Raw genomic sequence first — 23621 nt, 5'->3', positions numbered from 1 at the left:
CAAAGAAGACGTGCTCTGAAGCTAAAATAAAACCGCTCCATGCTTTAACTTTACACAGAAGCCCCCATCACATAACTATTCTGACATACAGAAGGCTAGTTACATGAAACCTCAAGGTGTACCTACCCACTTATGGTTACTTGTGCCAAGTGCTTGCAACTTCATGCTGTTTATCGGGATCTGAAAGCATGTGTTTCTACTACAATCTATACTTGATACATAATTAACACCCAGATTAGATTAGGACAATGCTCTTGCTCTCTCAAGTAAGAGATACTTCATTCCGTATCATTGTCATGCCCCAGGTCCAACATGCTAACCTATCACCAAATGCTAAGTATCATAGACTGAATAAATTAATTCCACTTTACTTGTCTAGTCAAAATTAAGTTGGATCTCTATACAGGGACAAGATAAAATGGTACAGGCTTACAAGGACAGAAACTGCCTGCCAACTATCTTGAATCAGCAGAGCTGTATAAGAAGGAGCTTCATATCCACCTTTCAGTAAGGCAGAGTGACATCGCATCTTGGTTTGCCCATCTACTGGGGGTATAGTTTTGGTGCAGATGGATGGCATTGATTGTGATGAATGAGTGTATTCAGCTAGTCCCTCCATCCTCAGTTCCAAACGCATGTAAAGTTAGCATTGAACTATCTAGTTAATTCTTCCATCAAAATGAGTGCATAGCATCTTTTAAGTTGTGAATTTTCATAATGTATATGCCATCATTGTTCCCTGGACAGCTTGAAAGACTCCAAGAATTTAGGAATGTCACTGTTGCAATGGTTAAATTAAATTATCAATGTACTAGTAGAGACAAACATTGATAAAAAAAAAAAAAAAAAAATCTGTGAAAATATATTCTGCCTTTCCTTGTGTCCTATTGCTGATAAATATTTTGGAGAAGCAGCTAAATACCCTGTGCAAACTTATCTGATTTCCTGTTTGCTGAAAATGCAGAATTTTTGCTGTTGCCTGTAAGGCCAGCTAAAAATGTCACAGAGCAGCTAAACACTAATACACTGCTCAATAGAGAAGACTACGTAATTAGTAACTAAGTTACCAACACTGGCACGCTTCCAAAACAAGCTGAATGTATGGTAGAGGGAACCCAGAAAGTATGCTAAATCAGCTATGCTATTACTTCAACATTCAGAATTAAAAGAAAAGCTAGAAAACAGGCACAGGTACCTGAAATTTTATTTTGCCAAATGTACATTGCACAGCATGCGAACAGAAATACCAAAAAGCATTCTTAATGATCTACTTAAGGTGTAATAGCTCAAAAAAAGTCAATCTCCCAACTCTGGCACAGGGATTTTCTAAAAGCATTCTAAAATTATTCTACAGCACAGTAAGCACAGCTTCTGCAGTTGCTTTTACAAGCATAATATACAGTAGAAGTCTCCATGCCTATAAAGTAGATTTCCATCGACTCTCTTCTCAATAAGCATTTCCCTTACAAGGCTCCAAAACACAATTTCTTTAGCAAGGGTATATTTTCAACATTTATTATAAACATTTCCTTCTATACTTTAAGCATCATCATAAAAACTGCATTGGTGACAAGAACAATACTGAAAGTAGGCATTCTACCATCTCACAGCACTTCAAAGATGTATTAACATAAATAAAAAGTCTAGGGAAAAATATAACATAGTATGGCCTTTGGGTCTCCAAAAGTTATTAAAAATCCTGTGTTTAATAACACAAAGAATTACACACACAAAAAAATCAATACATATATTCCAAAACATTTTCAATAGATTTGAAAAAAAAAAACCAAACCCAAAACCCAAACAGACAAGATTTAATTTTGTAAGCAACCTATTATCTCTGTGCAAATGCATTTGCTAGATTGTTGGCTTAAATGAATGAGAAAAGAATAGAACTTGGGGTATACTAGGAACTTAAATATGTACATAAATCCAGCCCTTATGGTACAAGTCATGGCATAAAGGTATAGCATAATGGTATAATGCTAAAATAAAATGGTACAGACTTACATTAGGATGCATCCTTGGAGGCAGACGTTCTCTTGGAACTCTTTCATAGTCATATCGCCCTTCAGACCACATTTCATCTCTTCGATATGCCACTGAAGACAATAAAAATCCAACTAGCCAAAACCAGACTCATAATGACCAGAAAAAAGGACAGTAAGCATAGAAATAAAGGTTCCTGCACTTCTCCCAGTGTAATGTATTATGCACAAGCCCTGTACATAAACTTACTTTTCTAATTAACCCTTTTAAAAGTAAGTCTATCTATTTACAGAAACTAATGAACTCACAGTATGTGCAAGAACAACTGAAAAACTGGAAATTAGTGTGGTATAATCAGGATAATTACAGGACTTAGGTACTATAAACAGCTCCATTGAAATATATGCACATTGCAAATACCAGGTGTACATATAAATTCATACGCACATACCTTATAGCAATTTTGACATTGCTCTGCTAAAAATAGAGGACTTCTTTTTAGAAAGAGTTCAACTCCTATTTATTAGATTGAAGAATATCTACTTTTTTATATAATATAATAACTTCGATTGAATTATTTCATCATCTCAACCATGTGGAAAGAGGTTAAAACACAACACATCATTCGGTTAGTACAAAGCTCCATGTTTTGAATACATAAATGAAATGCATTCTCCACATGCAGATTCTTCCTGTTTTAAATTGGGAGCCGGCAGAACACAAAAATTCCTCTTTCCAGAGAAAAGTGACTTTCAAAGTCAAAGTCACTGCTACAGGCTGGGCAGAGAAGAGATTCAGAGCAGCCCTGCAGAAAAGGACTTGGGGGTGTTGGTTGACGAGAAGCTTAACATGAGCCGGCAGTGTGCGCTTGCAGCCCAGAAAGCCAACCGTATCCTGGGCTGCATCAAAAGAAGCGTGACCAGCAGGTCGAAGGAGGTGATCCTGCCCCTCTACTCTGCTCTCGTGAGACCTCACTTGGAGTACTGTGTACAGTTCTGGTGTCCTGAACATAAAAAGGACATGGAGCTGTTGGAGCGAGTCCAGAGGAGGGCCACGAGGATGATAAGAGGGCTGGAGCACCTCCCGGATGAAGACAGGCTGAGAGAGTTGGGGCTGTTCAGCCTGGAGAAGAGAAGGCTGCGTGGTGACCTCATAGCAGCCTTCCAGTATCTGAAGGGGGTCTACAAGGATGCTGGGGAGGGACTCTTCCTTAGGGACTGTAGTGGTAGGACAAGGGGTAATGGGTTCAAACTTAAACAGAGGAAGTTTAGATTAGATATAAGGAAGAAGTTCTTTACAGTGAGGGTGGTGAAGCACTGGAATGGGTTGCCCAGGGAGGTTGTGGATGCTCCATCCCTGGCGGTGTTCAAGGCCAGGTTGGACAGAGCCTTGGACCACGTGGTTTAGGGCAAGGTGTCCCTGCCCATGGCAGGGGGGTTGGAACTAGATGATCTTAAGGTCCTTTCCAACCCTTACGATTCTATGATTCTATGATTCTATAACTAAATACAAGTGGAAATAAACCATTGCCATAAGAGATTCTAGTCATGCTCTGTTAGACAACACAAACTTGAAGAGCTGAAATCTGATTACTGAAAAGGTGACAAATTATATACTATACATCGTTGAAAATAGGAAAGAAATTGCTAGAACTATATTTTTCAAAGTTCCCCTTCACAAAGGTAGTTCTAGCTATTAAAAATAATAAGTAAGAAGAAGAAACAGCGGTGCACATTCAAAAGGAGAAATACATAACATTATCTACTTTCACAAAATAAAAACACTGGATATTGACTTATGAGGTTATATAAAAATATTATTACAGATGCTAAGAATCAACATGACACAAGGGTTTATTTACTGTCAACAGAGGTAGCACTACCTCAGATATACATTTTTGTGAGGGGGAAAAAGAAACAAAAATAAAACCAAAACAAACAAACCAACCCCTCATGTACTTACTTTTCTGACAGTTTTAGCAGCTCTGCTTCTGAATATCCATTCAATTATCTACAAAAAATAAGAAACTGAAGTTAGCAAAAAATGCATATATATTCGTAAGTGCATTTTTTTCTTTTAAGTAAACCAGGCATTTAAAATCAAAATCTTTCAACTACCCCCCCATGATCTATCTGAATTAGTACAGAGTAATTCACTACACTCAACTAAAAAGAGTATGAACTACTCAGCTGAATTACCAATATCAGAAACCTTGCCATGACAAACTGTTACAGATACAATACTTTCCTAATAAATTCCAGGGCTTTCTCTCCCTTTTATCATCTTTTACTCACTAGCGCAAGTCTCAGTTTTCCTTACATTTGTTAGCAAAAGCTTTTGGAAACTACTGTAACTGCTTTCTTAAAAACACTCAGAAAAATATTTAATACATTCACTTAACATATTCATTCAACTGAATACCATTAAGTACAGAAAAATAAGACTCAGTTGCATGTGATGAGAGGCTAATGAAAAATTTGACTTAAGAAAAGCTTTTCCTTTGGTAATAATAAATCCTGATGAAGTAGCTCTTTCCTCAACTGTCCTAAGCCTTCATGGTCAGAGATTTTGACCCTACCACTAGTACAAATGAACCAAAGTATCTTCTTAAAACATTGTTCCATTTTATAAGTCTTGTTATGTATGTTCCGTAACCAAGACACTGCACTGGTCTGATGTAGCCACAGGTTTGTAAATCAAAAGCTGACTAAACCAATGGAGTTTGGTTGATCCTGGTTTTGGTAGGGTAAGCACTAGAGGGTCTGCTGTCCCTGCTCTCTCCAGTAATTCTGAAACCATGGCTCCTATTGCTATATTTGTTGGTCAGGCATATCCATCAGAAGCACCTTCCTGCCACTTTCACAGTAAATGCCTCAACTTTTTTTTCATTTAGCTTTTGCTTAAGCCTTAAAAATTCATGTTAAGGGCTACATGTGCATCAACTGTTCTTAGGCCAACCCTGTGCTCTCCTTCCCATATCACCAGAAGGGTACTCTATCTGCTCCCACATTGTCCCCACAATCCTCTTTTCTTTGTACCTAGAACAGCACCTGGAAACTCCTGTGTTTTATGTGTCCCAGGGGTGGGGGACAGAATTAGCTGAAGCAAGATAAAATCATTACGGTGGCACAGCACATGTGCTCTTTCTCAAAAGGCTTTGCCACTGGTCCCTCATGCCCAGTCCTTGCCCCAAGGTGGAACATTCCTTCTGTCCATCCCTGCTCAGGGCTGGAGAGCACCCGAGCCTCCTCTGGAGCCCACCCATCTTTCATATACACACAGACATTGGAACCTGAGGGCCAGCCTCACTCAGTTCTTCGACCAACAGCAAATATCCAAAGCTGGATTCAGATAAGGTTTTCAAGTGGGGTTTTTTTTTTTCGCATTTTTGATAAATACAGTAGTGTCCATGCCCTGCTGCCTGCAGCAGTTCCTGAAATAGTTAATTGAACACAATATTCAAAAAGCAACATGCTTCGGGTAAGTTCCACTGAAGTGAGTGCAAGCTTACACATCCTGCTGCTCTGTCAGTCAAGCCACCTCCAACATCCCAATACACACCACCAGCAGCAGGCACCAGGCACCAACATTTACGTACACTCTCTGTTACATTATCAGGCAGCAAGGCTGGATAAAAACATTGCAAATACTCGCATTTTTATCACTGTTGATGCACCTCACTGAAACTAGCAAGAATTATCACCGGTATTTTGACAAAACAAAAACATAAGTTGGAGAAAAAGTCAAGACATACTATCAGAAAAGTCAACAGACTGAAGAAAAAAAAAAATCACATTTACATAGTAGGTATGGAGGTGGAAGAAAAATATCACAAGTGAGAATACTTTGCACTGATTGCAAGTATTCTCTGATTAATTTTCTTCATTTCACTCCTTCTACTCTGCGTTGTGAGAGGAGCGAAATGAAGAAAATTAATCAGAGAGAATCAACCACCAAGTACATTGCTCAAAATGCTGGTAAGGAAAAAAAGTAGGAGGAGACTAAACAGACAGGGACCAATGACATAAAGTAAGGATGCATTTGAAATACCAAAAGAAAGAAAAAAAGGGAGGAAAATGCATTTTCCAGGATCTTGAGCACATTTAATCTGTTTCTAAGAAAAAAAAATAAATCCATTTCTTAAATGATACGACCTAACCCAGCTTTAATAACAACTATGAGAAGACTGAACTCCTAGGATTAATATGAGAAGATTCCATTAACAAGGATTCAAGAGATCAAACCTCAAGTTTACTATGCTGTATTCAGATCCATCTGTTCTCGCAGTAACAAGTTGTTTTAAAACAAAGATTAAAAAAACTAAACATGTTTTTGTTTCACATCTAACACCGTCACTCATATTTACTATTTTCTACTAGTATACACAGCAAAGATGGTTGATATTTCTTTAATATTGTGACATATAATCACTTACTACATTAATTTAAACAACCTCTTCCTATTCTTGATCAGAGGTGACCTAAAGGAAGGTCTTTATTTTCCTCAAATAAAGACACTCCAGCGTATGTAGAAGCCAATCTATTAACACAGCACAAGCTACTCTGCTGTGGCCAGCTGCCAAGAATGGCTTTGTTCTGATTATCTCAGCAAAATGTCTTGTTCTGTGCTCTATAACCGATGTAATACGAAAAGGGTTTCTTCAAGCAGATTACATGGGTCACTAAAACTTTAGAATTTTTTTTTGCACAACTGGATCTTCTTTATCAATCATTTTTTATTTGTTTTTGTTTCCTAAATAATATATGCCAAAGAAAAATCTGACACATTTGCAAAAGCACTCCAATATTCTGCAATATTTTGTTCACAATTCTTGTCTGTTGACACTTAACTCAAGACATTAATTTTCATCGTGGCTAGAAATAGCTACTCTCCAGGATTCACAATTTTCCAGTGTGTGCTATCAGCCTTTTGCAGAATCTACATTTTTGTTTCAAAAACATTCAGCTTTCTAATCCAGATGTCCACACCATGCCACGTGTGAACAACGCATAAAACCCATGCTGTGCTCTAAATGCAGAGGCAGGCAGCTGCCATATCTCTGATGCTGCTGGGACATATCTGGCTTTATACTGTTACTTAGACAAATGTGGGCCAGCTTTGCCTCTCATCTGCTTTGAAAAGCTCAGTTGCTTTTGTACAAGTAACACCTAGGAGAGATGCTCAGAGAATTGTAACTTCTTAGAAATATCACGGCCAATTTTGCAACAATTGCTGCTTTGAGGACAAAGACAGGCAGAAAACACCACTTTTTCTTCCAACAATTAGAATCTCTATTTGATAATGCTTCAAAGATATCCCAGTATCTCTTACTCAGACAGGAGGCAAGACAGATAAAACTGAGTTTGGAGGAACAAATAAAGTAACTTTTCACTCCCCCCACGCTTGGGACAGGCAGAAAACACTGAACAAACATACTCCTCTATTGGTAAGATGAAAAAGCAGAAGTGTAAGAGCAAAGAGAAAAATCCACCATGACACTACATAAAATACTCTGTGGGGGACAGTGAAAAAAAACAGGGATACAAAGAGAATCCATCTCTTCCTAATAACAAATATTAGGCATTAAGATTTTCAAAAGCAATTAGAAGCATGACTGCAACAAATCTAGGTGTATTCAACCTAGATATGAAATAGCTTGAAGAAAGAGGCTTTCTTCCAATCTTTTCTGACCGGTTCACAATAATTTGACTTAAAATAAGATGAAGGAAAAAAAAAGAGGGCAAAAAAAAAGGAAAAAAAATATATTTAAAGAAGCACTGACCACAAAAGTCAAATTAAGTCCCACCTCAAAAGGACAAAAAAAGCCAGAAATGTGCAAGCTGAGTGGAATTATTAACAGCAGCAGTGCTCTGATGAGGATTTACAATCCCACTAGTCCAGTGTTCTTACCACATCATTCTAATATATCACTGGGAGCAAAAGAAACAGAGGCAATGAGTTGGGAGTTATATTAATACAATGACTGATGTATTAGTGCTTATCTTTGCCTGAACACCTGCAGTTACCAACGTCCCGTCCTTCATCAGTGTCAATGCTACAAAAAGAATATTCTACCAGGCTGCAACAGGACTGCTACGCTATCAATGTCAATGCAAACAACTGCATGGATCACTGGCTCCAATGTCACTTTGCATCTTGCAGCACAAACATTTTGACAACAAAATATGTAAGCTCACCATACTGTTGCCATGACAGGTCAAAACTGCAATGCTTTCCACATTTACACTTGGAAGTACCAACCAACTCTGAACATTTCACCCAGAGCAATTCACTGTATAGAACTCTACTCACTGCTTGCACAGATTGTGTCAGCTTCCATGTCTTTTTGTGTAGTTCTGAAAAAGTATTTGTTCCCTTGAAGTCCCAGACACCTCAGATAAAGAATTATTGAAACTATTTATGAAAATGCTAATGCATGGCAAACAGGAGTGTGGATGAGAATGAAGAACCATGGAAAGCACACTTATAGTGTTTAAATACTAATAAAGGCTTTAAATCTACTACAGATGCCCTGTTGTTAAGCTAAGTGTAAAGACTTATTCTACTAGTTCTAAGGAAATCAGCTGAGTGACACACTTATGTCTTGTTCATCCTTCTAGAAACATAAAGATACTGATGCTGCACCATCATACCCACAAGACACCTCACTGGAAGCACTTACAACGTGCTTTATACAGCCTCCAAACATTCGCTACCAGTTATTAAAGTTTAAATTAACTCTCGGGCGTACACACAAGTAGGATCGTCCTTCCCTTCAAAACAAAACCACAAACTGAACTGAAAACCAAAACCACTTGCGGGTTTAAAAAAGGGTGAAAAGATAACGTTTACAAGCGCCACTCTCGGCGGTAGGCAGCAGCCCCCGCCCAGGGGCAGTTTTCCTTCCCAGTCCCCCGTCCCGCCACTTCCACGCGCCCAGCCTTCCCAGAAACCCAGCGGAATAAGGAACAAGGGCGGGCAGCCGGACGCCACTCCCGAAGTCCCCTCGGGGCCGCCCCACGACCGGCCTTACCGACGCTTCGGCGACCACCCGAGCACGTGTCCGCAGCGCGGCAGCGGGGAACGGGGAGGAACAGGCCCCCCGGCGCCCCGCAACGCCCAGCGCCTCACGGGGCGGCAACCCGCTGCCAGGGACCGCGGGCCCGCGGGGAGCGCGGCAAAGTGTCACGCTCACTCCGCGGGAGAGGGAGGCCAGGCGGCGGCTCCGAGCAGCCCGCACGGGCACGAGCCGCGGCCCCAGCGCCCCGCTCACCCGCCTCTCGCTCCCGCGGCGCGGCACGCAGCTCCCCTCGCTAGCGCCGCACCTCTCCCGCCGCTTCCGGCGCTCTCCGGGCGTCACCGCAAACACCCGCCTTCCTTCCACCATTAACATCGTCTATTGGCCGGGGGCCGCGCCGGGCGCCGGTCGTCAGCGGAAGAGCGCCGTCGTGCCGAGAGGGTGTTCGGAGCGGCGGCGGCGCGGGAGGGTGTGCCAGGTCCTGCTCGCCTCTCGTCCCGTCCCGTGTCGCGTCGCGTCGCGTCGCGCCGCACCATGGGCGCCCGCGCGGGCTGAGCCTCGCCGTGACGGGTAGGCTGCGGCTGCGCCGGGGGCCGCGACCCCTCGAGGGGAGCGGCGCGGGGGGAAGCCCCAGCCCGGTCCCACCGTGGTTCGGCGGCGGCCGGAGCGAGGGCCCAGCGGGTGGCTGGAGCGGTTGTGGCATTCTGCGCGGGCATACAAGGATGCCGGGGAGGGACTCTTCATCAGGGACTGTAGCGGTAGGACAAGGGGCAATGGGTTTAAACTTTAACAAGGCAAGTTCAGGTTAGATATAAGGAAGAAGTTATTTACTGTGAGGGTGGTGAAGCACTGGAATGGGTTGCCCAAGGAAGTTGTGAATGCTCCATCCCTGGCAGTGTTCGAGGCCAGGTTGGACAGAGCCTTTGGGCAACATCGTCTAGTGTGAGGTGTCCCTGCCCATGGCAGGGGGTTGGAACCAGATGATCTTAAGGTCCTTTCCAACCCAAACCATTCTGTGATTCTATTTGCCTTGTACTATTTAAGTGACTGTGTAGACAAAAAAGCAGATTGTGCTCTGATATCTTACTACATGCCCCTTGTGTAGGACAGAGTTGTAGCAAGGGGTTAATACCCTTATCTGGGACCCAAGAGAACATTATTTTGAACTCTTCATTTACCACAGATTTTTGATTATAGGCTTGAGCCAAGTTCCCGCCACAACTAAGGGTTTGTTGATTTTGGTCTAAACTCTCTTGATACTGTTAAATCGGGGGGGGGAGTTTTAATTTTAAGGATCAAAGTAGAACTCAAATTAGTTGGCCTCAGGGAGCATGATGATTTGTGAGTCACTTTAATTGACTAAATCACAAATATGACCTTGCTGCTGTGCACTTAAAAACAAACACAAACAGAAGTTCATGCTTAAGTTGAAGTGTTGATATGAAGTCATGAAAGTATCAGTAAATTCAAACTCCACTTGATGCTTCAGGGGCATCTGAACTATTTTGGTGGTGTCCTCCTGTGTTCTGGGACAAAGTAGAAAAGCCATTTACTGAAATTAGTCATTGTCTTCTCTTGTGATGTTCTTAACATGAGTGACAGATACTGCATTAAGCATATTGGATTCAAGTAAAACATACTCATGTACCCAAAACAGTTTGCAAGAGACTTAATCATTACTGACAGATGGCTCTTGTCAAAGAATTGCTTCTTTTAGTTTGTGTTGTTAGAAAAGACAAAAAAAGATGACTTCAAGAAGTCATTGTAATGAGAGACAACTCCATCCTGAAAGTTAATATGTGAAAATGATAAATGAAGGAAGCATTAATGCTATAGAGAGGCTATTACATCAATGGGAGTTGTGCTTAACCCCATGGAGCTAATGTATAGGCTTCCAGCTGATGCTTTAAAGTTAAGCAACCAGGTATACCCTGAAGATCAGGGAGGCCCCATAATAGCGTTCACTATAAAACAGAGATGTTTTGATTTGTTGGAGAGCTCTAGCAGGGTATAGAAGCCAGGTTGTACATGACTCTCAAGTGAGTCTCCTGCAGCAAGTAGAAAGCTCACATGCTGGGCTTTTCTAGGGGAGGGAAGCGGTTATGTTTTTCAGCCTGGGAAGTAAAAACCCACAGAGCAGAGAGACTGGTGATCAAGCAGAAAGAACACGATGAAAAAGTTAAACTTGTATTGGACAGTTCTGTGAAGTTAGAAAGTTCCTGAAATATAAGGTCTCTGAGCCTTGTAATGATGAGGCTGCAGATGAGATGTGTCCCATCTAGACAGTTAGCTTAAAGTTGAAACTAGCAGGTTTTATTCCTCCTTTTGCCTGCCCCTAGCTAGAAAACAGACCAGTAAATATGAAGCTGGTCTGGCAAGGTTGGCATCCATAAATAAAGGGAAGGGGGGCTATTGTTCATATGGTGTTGGCACTTGGTATCCTCAGAGGGGCTTCATGGTGGTTTGAAAGACTAATGGATTGGTTATAGTGGAGTGAAAATTAGCATGTGATGTTTTGTTAAGTTTTTTGGTGGTGGGAAGAATTGTGCCAGTGGTTGGATCTAAAACTGCATTTATTCTACTGTATTCACAACGGTTAACCAGAAATCTGCATTTTCACATGCTCAAGCATGTGAAATATGTAGAAGGTTATTTTTGAATGTTCTGCAGAAGAGCTAGTAAGGACGACCAGGCTTTTAAACAGACAGATGAATGACCCAAATGTTACCATTGGGCAGAACTGTCAGTATCTTCTGGCTTAAATAAGGTTTTTATAAACCATCACAATAACCTCTTCATATTTGGAAGAGAAAGTCCTCCTGCAGATCTGTGGAAATATTCTTTCCTGGCATGGTAAATTTGAACCTTTGCCATCTCAAACATGACCATGGCGATAGTCTTACAGTTGCTGTACTTCCTCTTGTATTAAAGTTGTGCCTGTCTGGCAAGTCAGATATTACAAGTAAGAAATCCTGGCACAGTAGTCCTAAACAATAAAATTTGCTAAGAATATTTGGGCAGTCAAAGGCAGCAGGACCGTTTCACTTAAATTTGTCCAGGACTCTAGAAACAAAGCTCAGCCTCAGCTGTCTGGCAGCTAGCACTCCAGGATGCCACACTCTCAGGTTGCTTCTGAAGAAAGTAGTGTGCAGCTGAAAATGGCAGTTCTGTAGTTTGCATTCATTAATCATTTCCTATCAACTAAGCTGTTAGACCTGTAGTGATCTTCACATGACATATCCCCTTCTCTTCAGAGGGTTGCACTGTGGTGTTGTGGAATATGTAAGCTGACTGCTCTCCAGTCATGCCATTCTCACTGGCGTCTGTTCATTAGTAAGGGGCCTGCTTCATCTCTACAAGGTGCTCCGGCTTCTCTTGTCTTTTAGGCAGAGTTAAATTACTGTCTACAGCCACATGAGGTTCACCTCTGCTGTTTTCTCCTCTGCTATTGCAATATATTAGCATTTGCAAAATACCACAATGCAGCACTAAGGTAGCTCTTACTGAGTCCTTTGTATCCACTGTACATCTGGATAACTGCACTTCAGGCCATCTATTCACATGGCATGTTGCCAAGTAAGTCTGGTTAGGCTTGTCAAGGATACTAATGCCAAGCACAAGGAATCTGGGATAATGAATCCAGTCTGCGTAACACCAGATGCAGCGTGTGGCCTTTTACTGCAAATTTATTCTGTTTTCATTTGCTTAACCTTTATGTCGCCATTTCTGCTCATGCCAAAAAAACAGTCTCTGGACATGGAAAGCCTCAAAATTCAGTCACTTGGAAACTGCCATTCAAATGAATTGTGATACAGTAAGCATGTCAGGAAAGAGAAGCAAAATACTTGGATAATCAGTGTCTACTGGGAATATCAGGTCTTCAGATGACTGAATCATGAAATACCAGAAAATAACCACAGCCGGATTAGAGTGTGATGCTAGTTACTTTGTTGGCACTAGGCCAGGCAATCTGTTCAGACTCACTACCTAAAACATCCCCCTAAGAACTGTGTACTGTGACAGATGTTGATTTTTAATACTTCAGTTTCTTTTCATCAGCTTTTGTCTGCATTTTTTAAATGAGTTGGTCTTGCTGAAGAAATGGCTTGATCCTCAGGAACTGGCTAGAGGTGCCGAGAAGCAGGAATAAGACTGCGGGAAACTGGATAAGGGGGTAGTAATTGGACTGCATAGGGAACGTGTTTAGTGTGCTCTTTCCTAAGGACTGTGCTTTATTCTGATCTTGAATTTTACTTCTTGGACTGACTCATGACTACAAAATGGATCAAAGGGAAAAGAAGTGTTTTGCACAGACTTTAGCACCACTTAAAATTTTGGGAAATGTCCAAACACAAGGAAAAACATAGGCTGTTCTTTTTCAAGTTACTTCAGTTACTCTTCACCTAGCATTAGATGATGTGTATGCAGTTATAACAGTGGTTTTGAATTGATTGTTTCCAGACGTACTTAGTTTCAAGAGGTTGAAAGAGATTTGAAATTGAAATGGCTTTGAGATTTCCCTGGTTCCTTGGTATAGAGCAGCTGCTTGATCAGGAGAAGCAGGGCGGGGGGCGGGGGGTGGGATGGGGGGGTGGTGAGAATGTCTCTAGGAGAGGTGCTGTGATCAGCTGTGGACGCTTGCAGTTCCTGAGCAGGAGATACAGGAGGAAATGCATGCTGCTTTAGCATCTTAGATACATTTTAAAGTCAATGTAGTATCTTTCCCATTCCCACCCCCAATAATTAGGTCTCTGCTTTAGGGAAGTGGGTTGGTTTTTTTCCCCCTTAACCAGTTGTGGTTTATTCTTTGTTGAATGCACCTGAACTGAAACTTGTATAAAGAATCAGATCATGCAGGTACTTGAACAAAGGTCAATTATTTCCCATATTGGCCATAATGGTTAGTAAATGGACATTACTTGTTTCCTTCTGGAAAGGTTCCAGAAGGAACCTTTACTACAGAAATCCAGAAGGAACTCTTTACTGCACAAATCAACAGAGATTTGTTTTAAGTATACGAACATGTCTGTTTTTTCATGACTTACAAATTGACTCACATGCAGCAAAAATATACTTTGGATCCAGAGGAGGAGGAAGGAATATATTTGTGGAGGCGGAAGGACTATACTTATTTCATGTAAAGTGATGAAAGGGAAATGAAATCTATTCTTTCCTACAACTTTATGATGGATGACTGTCTGGGCTAGGTTTGAAAAACAACTTGAAGTTTTGCAACTGTCTTTTTTTAATTGCTTTCGCTGTTGAATACAGTTTAACTCCTCTCTCTTTCTCCCTTCATCAGAAAAATGAGTGGTGGGTTGGCACCAAGCAAAAGCACAGTGTATGTGTCCAATTTACCCTTCGCTTTGACAAACAATGATCTGTACAGGGTAAGTTTTTAAAAGCTGCATTGTTCAAATTAAAGTTGTTGACAACAATTTTGACTGTAAATACAATACCGATATATAGCTTTTACTTAAAAAAGTTTGTCTTGATAAATTTATTACTAAGGAAATGCAGTTGTCTATTGCTAAATATTTTTATTCTGTTTTATATTTCAGATATTTTCAAAGTATGGGAAAGTTGTCAAGTAAGTGACCTGACATAGCCTGCTATTTTTGTAGCTTTCATTTTAAGTATTTAATGTCTTTGCTTCACTTGACGGTCTTCTGCTTTTTATAATTTAAGAACGAATGTGGAACTGTCTGGAAGTGCTGTCCATTTTTAATAAAGTATAAATTTAATTTAGCAACTGGAAGTTCTTGCAGTTACACACATGATGTAAGAAAGAGTATTTGTGTTGGGGGACAGGTTCGCTAACCACCTCTTAAGAGCAAGTAGAGTGTTGTTACATACCAATGGTCTTTTCTCTTAAATAGTTGAAACAATATTCTTCTCATAAGTGTTACTTCACTTCCCCCATACGCTGCCTGGGACACAAGTGGATTAGTGTAAAAGCGGGAGCTTCTACTTATGTGAACTAGATGTCACAATTCCCACCAACAGTTCCCACAATTGCCATGTACAATTCCTCTATTTGTGGTTCTAGAAGGACCTGTTAGTATGACTGCTTAGTATTATATTTAAGATTAGATGTAAGGCTGCAGAGTAACAGCATTTAATATGTGGGATGTTCCTGAACAGTACTTGTGAATACCTGCCTCTGTGTTCAAGTGGGAGACGTGATTGCCACAATAAGGAACTTGCTGTTTTGATTTGTTTCTTGATTATTTTTTTTTTTATTTTTTTAACTGGTCAGAATAACCAGACTTAAGACTTCAGGTTTTAACTCTACACCAGCAAATATCTATTCTTAACTTCTAGTAGCTGCTGTAATAATCTGTGAGATACAGAGTGTGTTTCAGGTGACAAATAGCCAGAAAAAACATAAGTTTTTCTAAAGTTGTAGGGTTTTTTAAAAATTGACAGAGAGGAAAACCCTTATGTAGGGCTCTGGCAGACAGGCAATGACCAATACAACTGGGCACTATTGTTTCCAGGGTGGGGTGTCTGACCTGTTTTAGTTGATAGCTGAACTACCAATCTAGAAAAATCCTGACAGAGGTTTGAGTAATACTGGTGTTTATCCACTGAGGGGCTTATTCTACATAAATTTGACACTGCTGATCTTCCTGTTATCATTTGGTAGTATACCTTTACACTGTGTGTTTGGGGGTAGGGGTCTGCTACTGTCTTGGCTTTTGGGCTTGTTTGATAGGAGAATAAGAATTGTATGAAGTGTTGGCTGTATGACACATTGCTTATTTCAAAGGTATCATAGCAGCATTCTTTTTTTAATACATTGTAGTATTTTATTTGTTTTTTTTACTGTCATAGACAACAGAAATGGTGTTTTCCTGCATTGTGACCTGTGTGAAAGTTGCTCATTTAGAACTTGCAATGCTATCTGCCCGGTAACTGTTTTCCCCCACCTGTACATTGTTTTGCAAAGAAATCACTTACTGGTACTTACTTATTCTTGTCATTTTGCCTAGTCACTGCCAGAAATTAAACCAAATGCAGAGAGTCACAGAATATCATGTGTAAAATACTACTATGGTTTTTTTTTATCTAGCAAAATTTGTTTCCCGTTCAGCCCTTTGCAACCTGACCTGACTATAAACGGTGTCGATACTGTGGGATTCCACTGGTATCCCATTTCACTGTGAAACTGAGGCTAACAAGGATCAGTTTTTCCTATTTGCAACTAGTCATTAATTCCCAAGAAAAATCTTTTCAAATATTAGCTTGATTTCTGTAGAGTCTTTGTTCAGGGACTTGAAAACACTTTACAGAAAGCTTTGTGATGCCATCGAGGTCAGCTTTAACTTAATTAAATAAGCTTTAATAGACATTTTTTATTTTTTTAAGTGTCTTGAGTCAGGAAAATCACACTGGACTTTTTTTCTGTGCTCCCATTTCTCACCCCAGTATATCCTGACTATTATGATTTTAGCTCACTTTGTTCACTGAGAAATCAGACTTTCTAAGGCTCCAAGAAATTGCTGACTTCTGAAAGATTTGTCACGCTTGGTTCTTTCTATGCTTGTGTTATTAACTGGTATTCAATATCCCAGTTAGAAGCCTGACAGTCATATTAGGGCTCATTTGGATGAGTAACTTGGAGAAAGAATTAATAGAATTGTTGTAAAGTCAGTTTTATTGACTATTCAACTCAGTGCATTCAGTTAGATACATCCTTGTCCAAGAAGCCTTGGTAAAAAACCTGTACCAATCTTTATCTTTCTGTGCATGTATTTGGGGGAAAATTGAGCTTTCTTTATTGAGCTTTTATTTTATACACTTTTTACTATGTAGGTCATCTGTTACACAGGTTCCCTGGTAGGCCTTCTGCATTGGAGTTTGTTTGCTTGGGTTTTTTAAAACTGTTCCATTACTATTTACAATTTTGGCTTGCCTTATGAGTGAACCTTATTTTGCCCATGGTGGGCACAAGGAGTAGCTTATTCCCTACTTTGTTAATACATACTTTTTGTTTGTTTATTTGTTTCTTAGAGCTAAATACAGTCAATATTAAGATTGAAAGAATTCCCACCCCTTTACCCCTTCGCCTCTTGTCATTCTTTGTGGGGTGTTTTTACTGGGTCAAGGTCTTTCTTGAATTTCTTGATGTGCTACTGGAGCTGTTGATTCCAATGGTAGGGTGAAGATTTGACTTTGTATGTCATGTAAAATAACACATGCATCCACGACCTGCTTGGATTCCACTTAGAGATATTTGTAGAACAATACTGCATGTATTTATCATTTCCTATCATGAACCTGTTTAGCTGGTTAGACTTATATGTACATAGATTTCTCAGTTTGGATGCAGTTCAAGACACTGTTTTTCAGCAATGTTAACAATGGTAACATTACTCCTCAATTTTAATTTTGCCTTCAGTATGTGTAGTTCTCTACAGTTAGGTTGTCTGCAAGTCTAAAGAGTATGTTCTCTGTTTTTTCAAGCCACCCAAGGGAATAAATTTTATAAAATCATCTCCACTTTATCTGTACAGAATCACAGAATCATTAGGGTTGGAAGGGACCTCTGGGGATCATCCAGTTGAACCCCCTGCCAAGGCAAGGCCACCTAGAGCAGGTTACACAGGAATGTGTCCAGGCAGGTTTTGAATGTCTCCAGAGAGGGAGACTCCACAACCTCCCTGGGCAACGTGTTCCAGCGCTCTGCCACCCTCAACATAAACTTCTTCCTCATGGTGAGGTGAAACTTCTTGTATTTTAGTTTATGGCCACTGTTCCTCGTCCTGTAGTTGGGCACCACTGGAAAGAGTCTGGCACCATCCTCCTGGCACCCACCTTTGAGATATTTGTATGCATTAATGAGATCCCCTCTCAGTCTTCTCTTTTCTGGACTAAACCTTTTCAGCTCCCGCAATCTCTCCTCATAAGAAAAGCTCCAAACCCCTTATCATCCTCGTGGCTTTCCACTGGACCCTTTCCAGTAGCTCCTTGTTTTCCTTTTGCTGAGGTGCCTGGAACTGGGCACTACTCCAGATGTGGCCTCATCAGGGTCAAGTAGAGGGGGAGGATCACCTCCCTTAACCTGCTGGCCACACTCCTCCAGATGTACCCCAGGATACTGTTGGCCCTCCTGGCCGCATGTCAGTATTAGCTGTTCCTTTGAATTTCTGTTTAAGTGAGCCTTTCTATTGTTAAATATGCTTTTTCCTTTCTGCTATGTATCAAACCTAATTTCCCACCAATATCTTTAAGGAACAAATGTTTCTGAAGTAATTTCAGTATATCAATAATGTGGTTCTATGTTTTCAGAGTTACTATTATGAAAGACAAAGACACCAGGAAGAGTAAAGGAGTTGCCTTTATTTTGTTTTTGGATAAAGAATCTGCACAAAACTGTTCTCGGGCACTAAATAACAAACAGGTAAATTATGGAAAGCTGTTATGGCAGGAGGGTTGGGTTTACAGTCCCAAAATATTTACCTTTTTTTTTTTTTCCTCTAATTTGCTGTAGTTGTTTGGAAGAGTAATAAAAGCAAGTATTGCCATTGATAATGGAAGAGCAGCAGAATTCATCCGCAGGCGTAACTACTTTGATAAGTCTAAATGTTACGAATGTGGGGTGAGTAAAACCAAAAATTAATTAATATATTCCATCTTTTGAATCTGTTGTGGTTTAACCCCAGCCAGCAGCTAAGCACCACACTCACTCATTTCTAACCCCCAGCAGGGTGGGAGGAAGAGAATTGGAAGGGTAAAAGTGAGAAAACTTGTGGGTTGAGATAAGAACAGATTAATAATTGCAATAAAATAGTAATAATAATAAATCATAATGAAAAATAACAGAAAAAAATAAAACCCAAGCAAGACAAGTGATGCAAATGAAGACGATTGCTCACCACCAACCAATCAATGCCCAGCCAATTCCTGAGCAGTGGCCCCTCCACCAAACTTCCCCCTAGTTTTATTGCTGAGCATGACATCATATGGTATGGAATATCCCTTTGGTCAGTTAGGCTCAGCTGTGTCCTCTCCCAACTCCTTGTGCACCCCCAGCCTACTTGCTGGTGGGGTGGGGTGAGGAGCAGAAAAGGCCTTGGCTCTGTTTAAGCACTGCTCAGCAACAGCTAAACCATCCCTGCGTTACGAACACAGTTTCCAGCACAAATGCAAAACATAGCCCTATGCTAAGTACTATGAAGAAAATTAACTACCCCAGCCAAAACCAGCACAGGCTCTTGGCTTGTTTCTTCAGTTTTGCCATTGCTGTTAAATCCTGCCCATGCTGTTAAGTTATTTTTTTTTTTCTGTAGATATTACCAACTAATGGAGCAGTTTTACCATTTTCAAGAAGGATATGACCCATTTTGTCTTTTATTTGAGATTTGGTGGGGAAGTTTGTATATGTAATTGCTGCTTAACATGTTGATCAGCACACAGATCTCAATATCAGTATAATGCTGTCTGAGAAGGAAAACCTTCTAATCTTTGCCTCAAAATACCTGCTTTTGTTATACCTTTGGAAATTCATGGTATCATTGGCAGTAAAATAAATACTGGAAACAACTGGTTTTATACAGAAGCAGCGTGTTTTAAGCAATTCCTCACTTTCCCTGAACGTAATAACATAGGGGATTCAGATTTGGGTAGTATGTAATGTCAAATATAACCTTGATTTATATTCATAACACCTTCTAGAGCAGAAATGTTAACTCGCTCCTGTTTCTTAAACTGTTAATGCTGAGGTTCATATCTTGACTTGAACATAAACGGTGCTGTAGTGTATTCATCTATTGCAGTAGCCAAAGAAAATCTACTTTGCTTATAGCTTGTTATCACTTGCAGTTAAATATGCATATCGCCACCAATCTCTTCGTTTCCATGGCAAGCTTATAGAGAAGAGTTTGTCTTCTGTGTGCTAATTCAGCATTCCATTTATCTTACTAATTGCTTCCATTTTTTTCCCTGTGAACTTACATTAACTCTCCTCATGATATGTTTTAACAGATAGTTGTTTGCAATGGTTTCTGTTAAGCAGTATTTCTTTTTCTCCAAGGAAGCAGGACACTTAAGTTATGCATGTCCTAAAAATATGCTAGGAGAGCGGGAGCCACCAAAAAAAAAAGAAAAGAAGAAAAGAAAGAAAATAGTTGAGCCAGAAGAAATGTATGTATATTTATTGACACGTTACTACTTTTTTTTTGGAAGCTTTTTCATACTGAACATTTAAAGATCTATATATTTTTCTCTTTGCGCAACAAAGTGAGGAGGAGGAAGAAAGTGAAGAGGAAGGAGAAGACCCTGCTCTAGATAGTCTCAGCCAAGCTATAGCTTTTCAGGTACAAAATTGAAGCATTCCATATTTATTATTGTTTAGATGCAATTCTACTTCCTTTTTGATCTGCTTTTCAAAAGCTCTGAGATATAGCCCTAGGGCTGTCTGCTCTGTAGCGCCCAGGGCACTCAGTTGGTTGTTTCTTTTTTTTCCCTTTACTGTTTTCACTATTGATGTGTTTGTGCGTTGCAGGTTTCGTTTCTTTTTTTTCCTTCAAGCTCTTTTGCTGCTTAGTTTCCTCCTGTCATCTCTGCTGTGATGTTCTGTTAGGTTTTTGTTCCACAAATCCCTCTTTACTCTGTTAACTGAGCAGCCAGAAAAAGAGTCATGTATAAATGACCAGGTATATTTTCTGCCCTCACTCACTAACTTGTCCTTCAACAACATCTATTTCTGGAGCATTTCCTTTGCCGTATACAGTCCATTGTGGTCTCTAATGGACTTCTCTCAAAACATATTTAATGCATTCTTTGTTATGTACAAAATACCTCTTTACAGGCTTTTGCCTGTAAAATACTTTTTCAATACTTCTTCAGTACTTTACAGGCTTTTGCTTCCCTACACAGAGCAAGCCTGACCTGATCTTCAGATTTCTTGGCTCCCTGGTTCTCAGCTGTCCCCTTGCATGCCCTTGTCCCTTCAAAAAAACCTTCAAGAGTTTTAAAGATAACTTTGTTCTGAATATGACTGTGAGTGCAAAACATTTACATGACATAGTCCAAAAAAACCCCAATGCAAATATGCATAATTATCCCCCCACAATTGGAAAACTCCATGACTGGAAGTAAAACCCATAAATATGAACAAGCCAAGAAACATTCTCATTTCTCTTGCCATCCAAAGATTTTAACTGAAAAAGCATATTTCCCAGTAAAAATAGGAAATGTCTAGTTGAATAAACCTTTACATCCCTGAAGACGTTCATTTCCTGAATGAATGATTGCAAAAGATAACAGAAGACTTGTTAGTGGAACAAAGCTGATTCAATCATGTCTGTTTAAAATGTGATGCATTCTTTGCTTCAGATCTCAGCTGCTCTATGGTTCTGTAAGTTTGCCATGGGCAAAGTTCCTCTCTTTAAAAATGGAGGGTGCTCCATGTAGCCTGTACTGGTGCAGAATTCTTACTGTTTGCACGTGAGAACTGCTTTCATAAATGTTTTCTAGTGCATTCATTGCACAGTTTATCCGGAAAAGGAGATAAACCCTTTGAATTCTTTAACTTAATTCAATAAATTAATTCAATGTGTATTAATAATTAGCCTTATTATTTTTGTAATGCATCATACTTTTTCTTAATTGTAGCTAATACTTTTCCTTCTTTCATTGTAGCAAGCGAAAATTGAGGAAGAACAACAAAGATGGATGCAGACTGCAGGGGAATCTTCAATTTCAGATGATTCGAAACGTCCACGGATTAAGAAAAGTGCTTATTTCAGTGATGAGGAAGAACTTAGTGATTGAAATAATGATGTTGTATATGCATATATAATATATAGAGTGTACATTTTGTAAAGCGCTGCAAAGTTATCTGTAATACAGGTTTGTCTTGGTGTTGAAGGAACTTACTGAAAATCTTGTTCTATTTCTACCCTGCCCCCCAAACCTCCCATCTTTTAATCTTTCTCTTTTTCAAAACTTCACCTTTGAAGACAGTCTCTTAAGAAAATTATGTGTTTCTACAGTTAAATCCAGAAAAATATCTGGGAGAATGCTTTTTGCAGTTAGTATCTAGACCCAACCCCTGCAAGTGAAATCTTTCATCAGAGAATTTCCCAAGATTTTTTCCTAAGAGGAGTTCCTCTTAGCATCACTGTTATCACCACTGATGCTTTATGTATTGGTCTGTTTATTGTATGTTTGGAAGCAGTGCTTTAGTAGCATATGAATCTTGCACTAGTTCCTGGGCACGGGGTTGATTTTCAGCCTTAAGCATTGTACTAGTCTTTTAACTCTTTATGCAGTAATATAATAAATTAATGTCACATCAGCTCAGTCTGTGAAATCATTTTAGACTAAACAATACATGCTTGTTTATAAAAAGATATTAAGATGTTGAACTTCTGCCTTAAACACAGTTTTAGTAACTTGCTCCACACTTCATAGTATTATATGGCCTGTATACAGTATAGGCTTCATAGGAGATGCAAGTTAAAAGTGATGTGGCGATTAGTTCAGTCTTGAAACATACCTAATATTTTTTAAGAGTGATAGTTCTGTTGCTTTTGCATTAAAAATGAGAATAGCCATATGCTTTAAAGATAGGAATGTGCATATACGCTGATGTGCTCAAATCTAATATTGAAAGTCTTTTGCTGTGATAAGGGCTTATACTGCATTGTTTCTCCTGACTGCAGTTTGGGTGCTTAACATGATAATTATGGTTATGCACAGGGTTTTAAATATACTTGTATCTAACATGGATCACAGTTCTGTCTTCTCAGGCATCTGAACCTGCTGGCAAAATCCAAAGGGCACAAAGTTTCCCACATACTTAAAAATCAGCTTTCATGTATACTTGGAACTGTCATGGTCTCTAAGCAAAGCGTGTTAGTGCCTATTTTGCACCTAAAGCTGTTCAGATCTTTTTAAATAGGGTCTCCATCCTTAAATCTCTGTAGTGTTCTAGTCACGTTCTCCTAAAAAGCCTCGTAGACACATTAGAACAGTACAAAGCTCTGCAGCAGTGACCACCCCCAAAACCACAGACACATGGTGATGGTGGTAACCCTTTTACATTGGCCACTTTGTGTAGTCAAACTTTTCATTTTTAGAAGGCACAATATAAAACATGTTCACACTTTCACACTTCAAAGAAGAGACCAGCTGGCCTCTGTTTCTATTTTCAGCTCTTCCTGTTGCTCATCAGGACTTGATTTTCTTCCAAATATAGAAAATGTAAATTCAAATGTGTCATTATGTAGTCTTAATACTGATATACATTCAAATACATAACTAGGTGCAAAGCAAAGACACACACCCTCTAAGATAATACAAAGCAGTCATATTCAGAAGGTTATTCGGGGGTCTTCTGTTGCTGCTTTCACAAGAATTCAGAAACAAGACTAAGGTAATAAAGTAAAAGAATTTTCTGTATGAACTACTCAAACCACAGAATGGGAAGAAATAGTGGGCTTTATACATACAAAGGGCTTGGGCTTGGTAATCCAAAGAATGTTTTTAAGGCTTTGTGATTTTCTGCTGAATTTCAGAAGGATCTCTTCATACGGAATAGCTGAGTGCTAACGTGCCAGGTGTAACTTAGAGTTAATAAATGCAAATCATTGTACATATTGTG

The 23621-nt window shown here is 39.8% G+C and overlaps 2 protein-coding genes across 7 annotated transcripts in view; one reads left to right on the top strand and one right to left on the bottom strand.

Annotated features, from left to right (window-relative positions):
* PPHLN1 (periphilin 1) overlaps positions 1-9335 on the bottom strand; it is a 73410-nt gene extending 64075 nt beyond the window's left edge. For 2 of the 5 annotated variants that reach the window (XM_030478243.1, XM_030478246.1), the window contains exons 1-3: positions 5478-5616; positions 3952-3999; positions 2011-2102 (exon numbers count right to left, since the gene is read on the bottom strand). In XM_030478243.1, the coding sequence (XP_030334103.1) occupies positions 2011-2102; position 3952 (93 nt within the window). In that variant the 5' untranslated portion in view covers positions 3953-3999; positions 5478-5616. Of the gene's footprint in view, positions 1-2010; positions 2103-3951; positions 4000-5477; positions 5617-9022 lie in introns of those variants that run through there. The other 3 variants (XM_030478245.1, XM_030478247.1, XM_030478244.1) reach the window with 3 other exon arrangements.
* Positions 9336-9419: 84 nt separating this feature from the next.
* ZCRB1 (zinc finger CCHC-type and RNA binding motif containing 1) lies at positions 9420-22318 on the top strand. 2 transcript variants are annotated; one of them, XM_030478249.1, is made up of 8 exons: positions 9420-9577; positions 14310-14397; positions 14569-14597; positions 18302-18413; positions 18504-18611; positions 20046-20155; positions 20253-20328; positions 21656-22318. In XM_030478249.1, exons 2-8 carry the CDS (start codon positions 14314-14316, stop codon positions 21785-21787), a joined length of 651 nt encoding a protein of 216 aa, XP_030334109.1. In that variant the 5' UTR covers positions 9420-9577; positions 14310-14313; the 3' UTR covers positions 21788-22318. The 2 variants fall into 2 exon arrangements, with proteins under 2 accessions (XP_030334109.1, XP_030334110.1); XM_030478250.2 differs by having other exon boundaries at positions 9424-9485.
* The last annotated feature ends 1303 nt before the right edge of the window (positions 22319-23621 follow it).

This window comes from Strigops habroptila, chromosome 3 (assembly GCF_004027225.2).
Source record: "Strigops habroptila isolate Jane chromosome 3, bStrHab1.2.pri, whole genome shotgun sequence".
Classification (NCBI taxonomy): Eukaryota; Metazoa; Chordata; class Aves; order Psittaciformes; family Psittacidae; genus Strigops; species Strigops habroptila.
This window is presented reverse-complemented; position numbering and strand designations above follow the sequence as displayed.

What these genes read in the sequence shown, in the direction of transcription:
- ZCRB1 (XM_030478249.1), top strand. Translation starts at nt 14,314, where the DNA reads ATGAGTGGTGGGTTGGCACCAAGCAAAAGCACAGTGTATGTGTCCAAT. An exon ending in GGGCACTAAATAACAAACAG is followed by an intron (nt 18,414 to 18,503) that starts GTAAATTATGGA and finishes AATTTGCTGTAG; the next exon opens with TTGTTTGGAAGAGTAATAAA. An exon ending in GCCAAGCTATAGCTTTTCAG is followed by an intron (nt 20,329 to 21,655) that starts GTACAAAATTGA and finishes CTTTCATTGTAG; the next exon opens with CAAGCGAAAATTGAGGAAGA.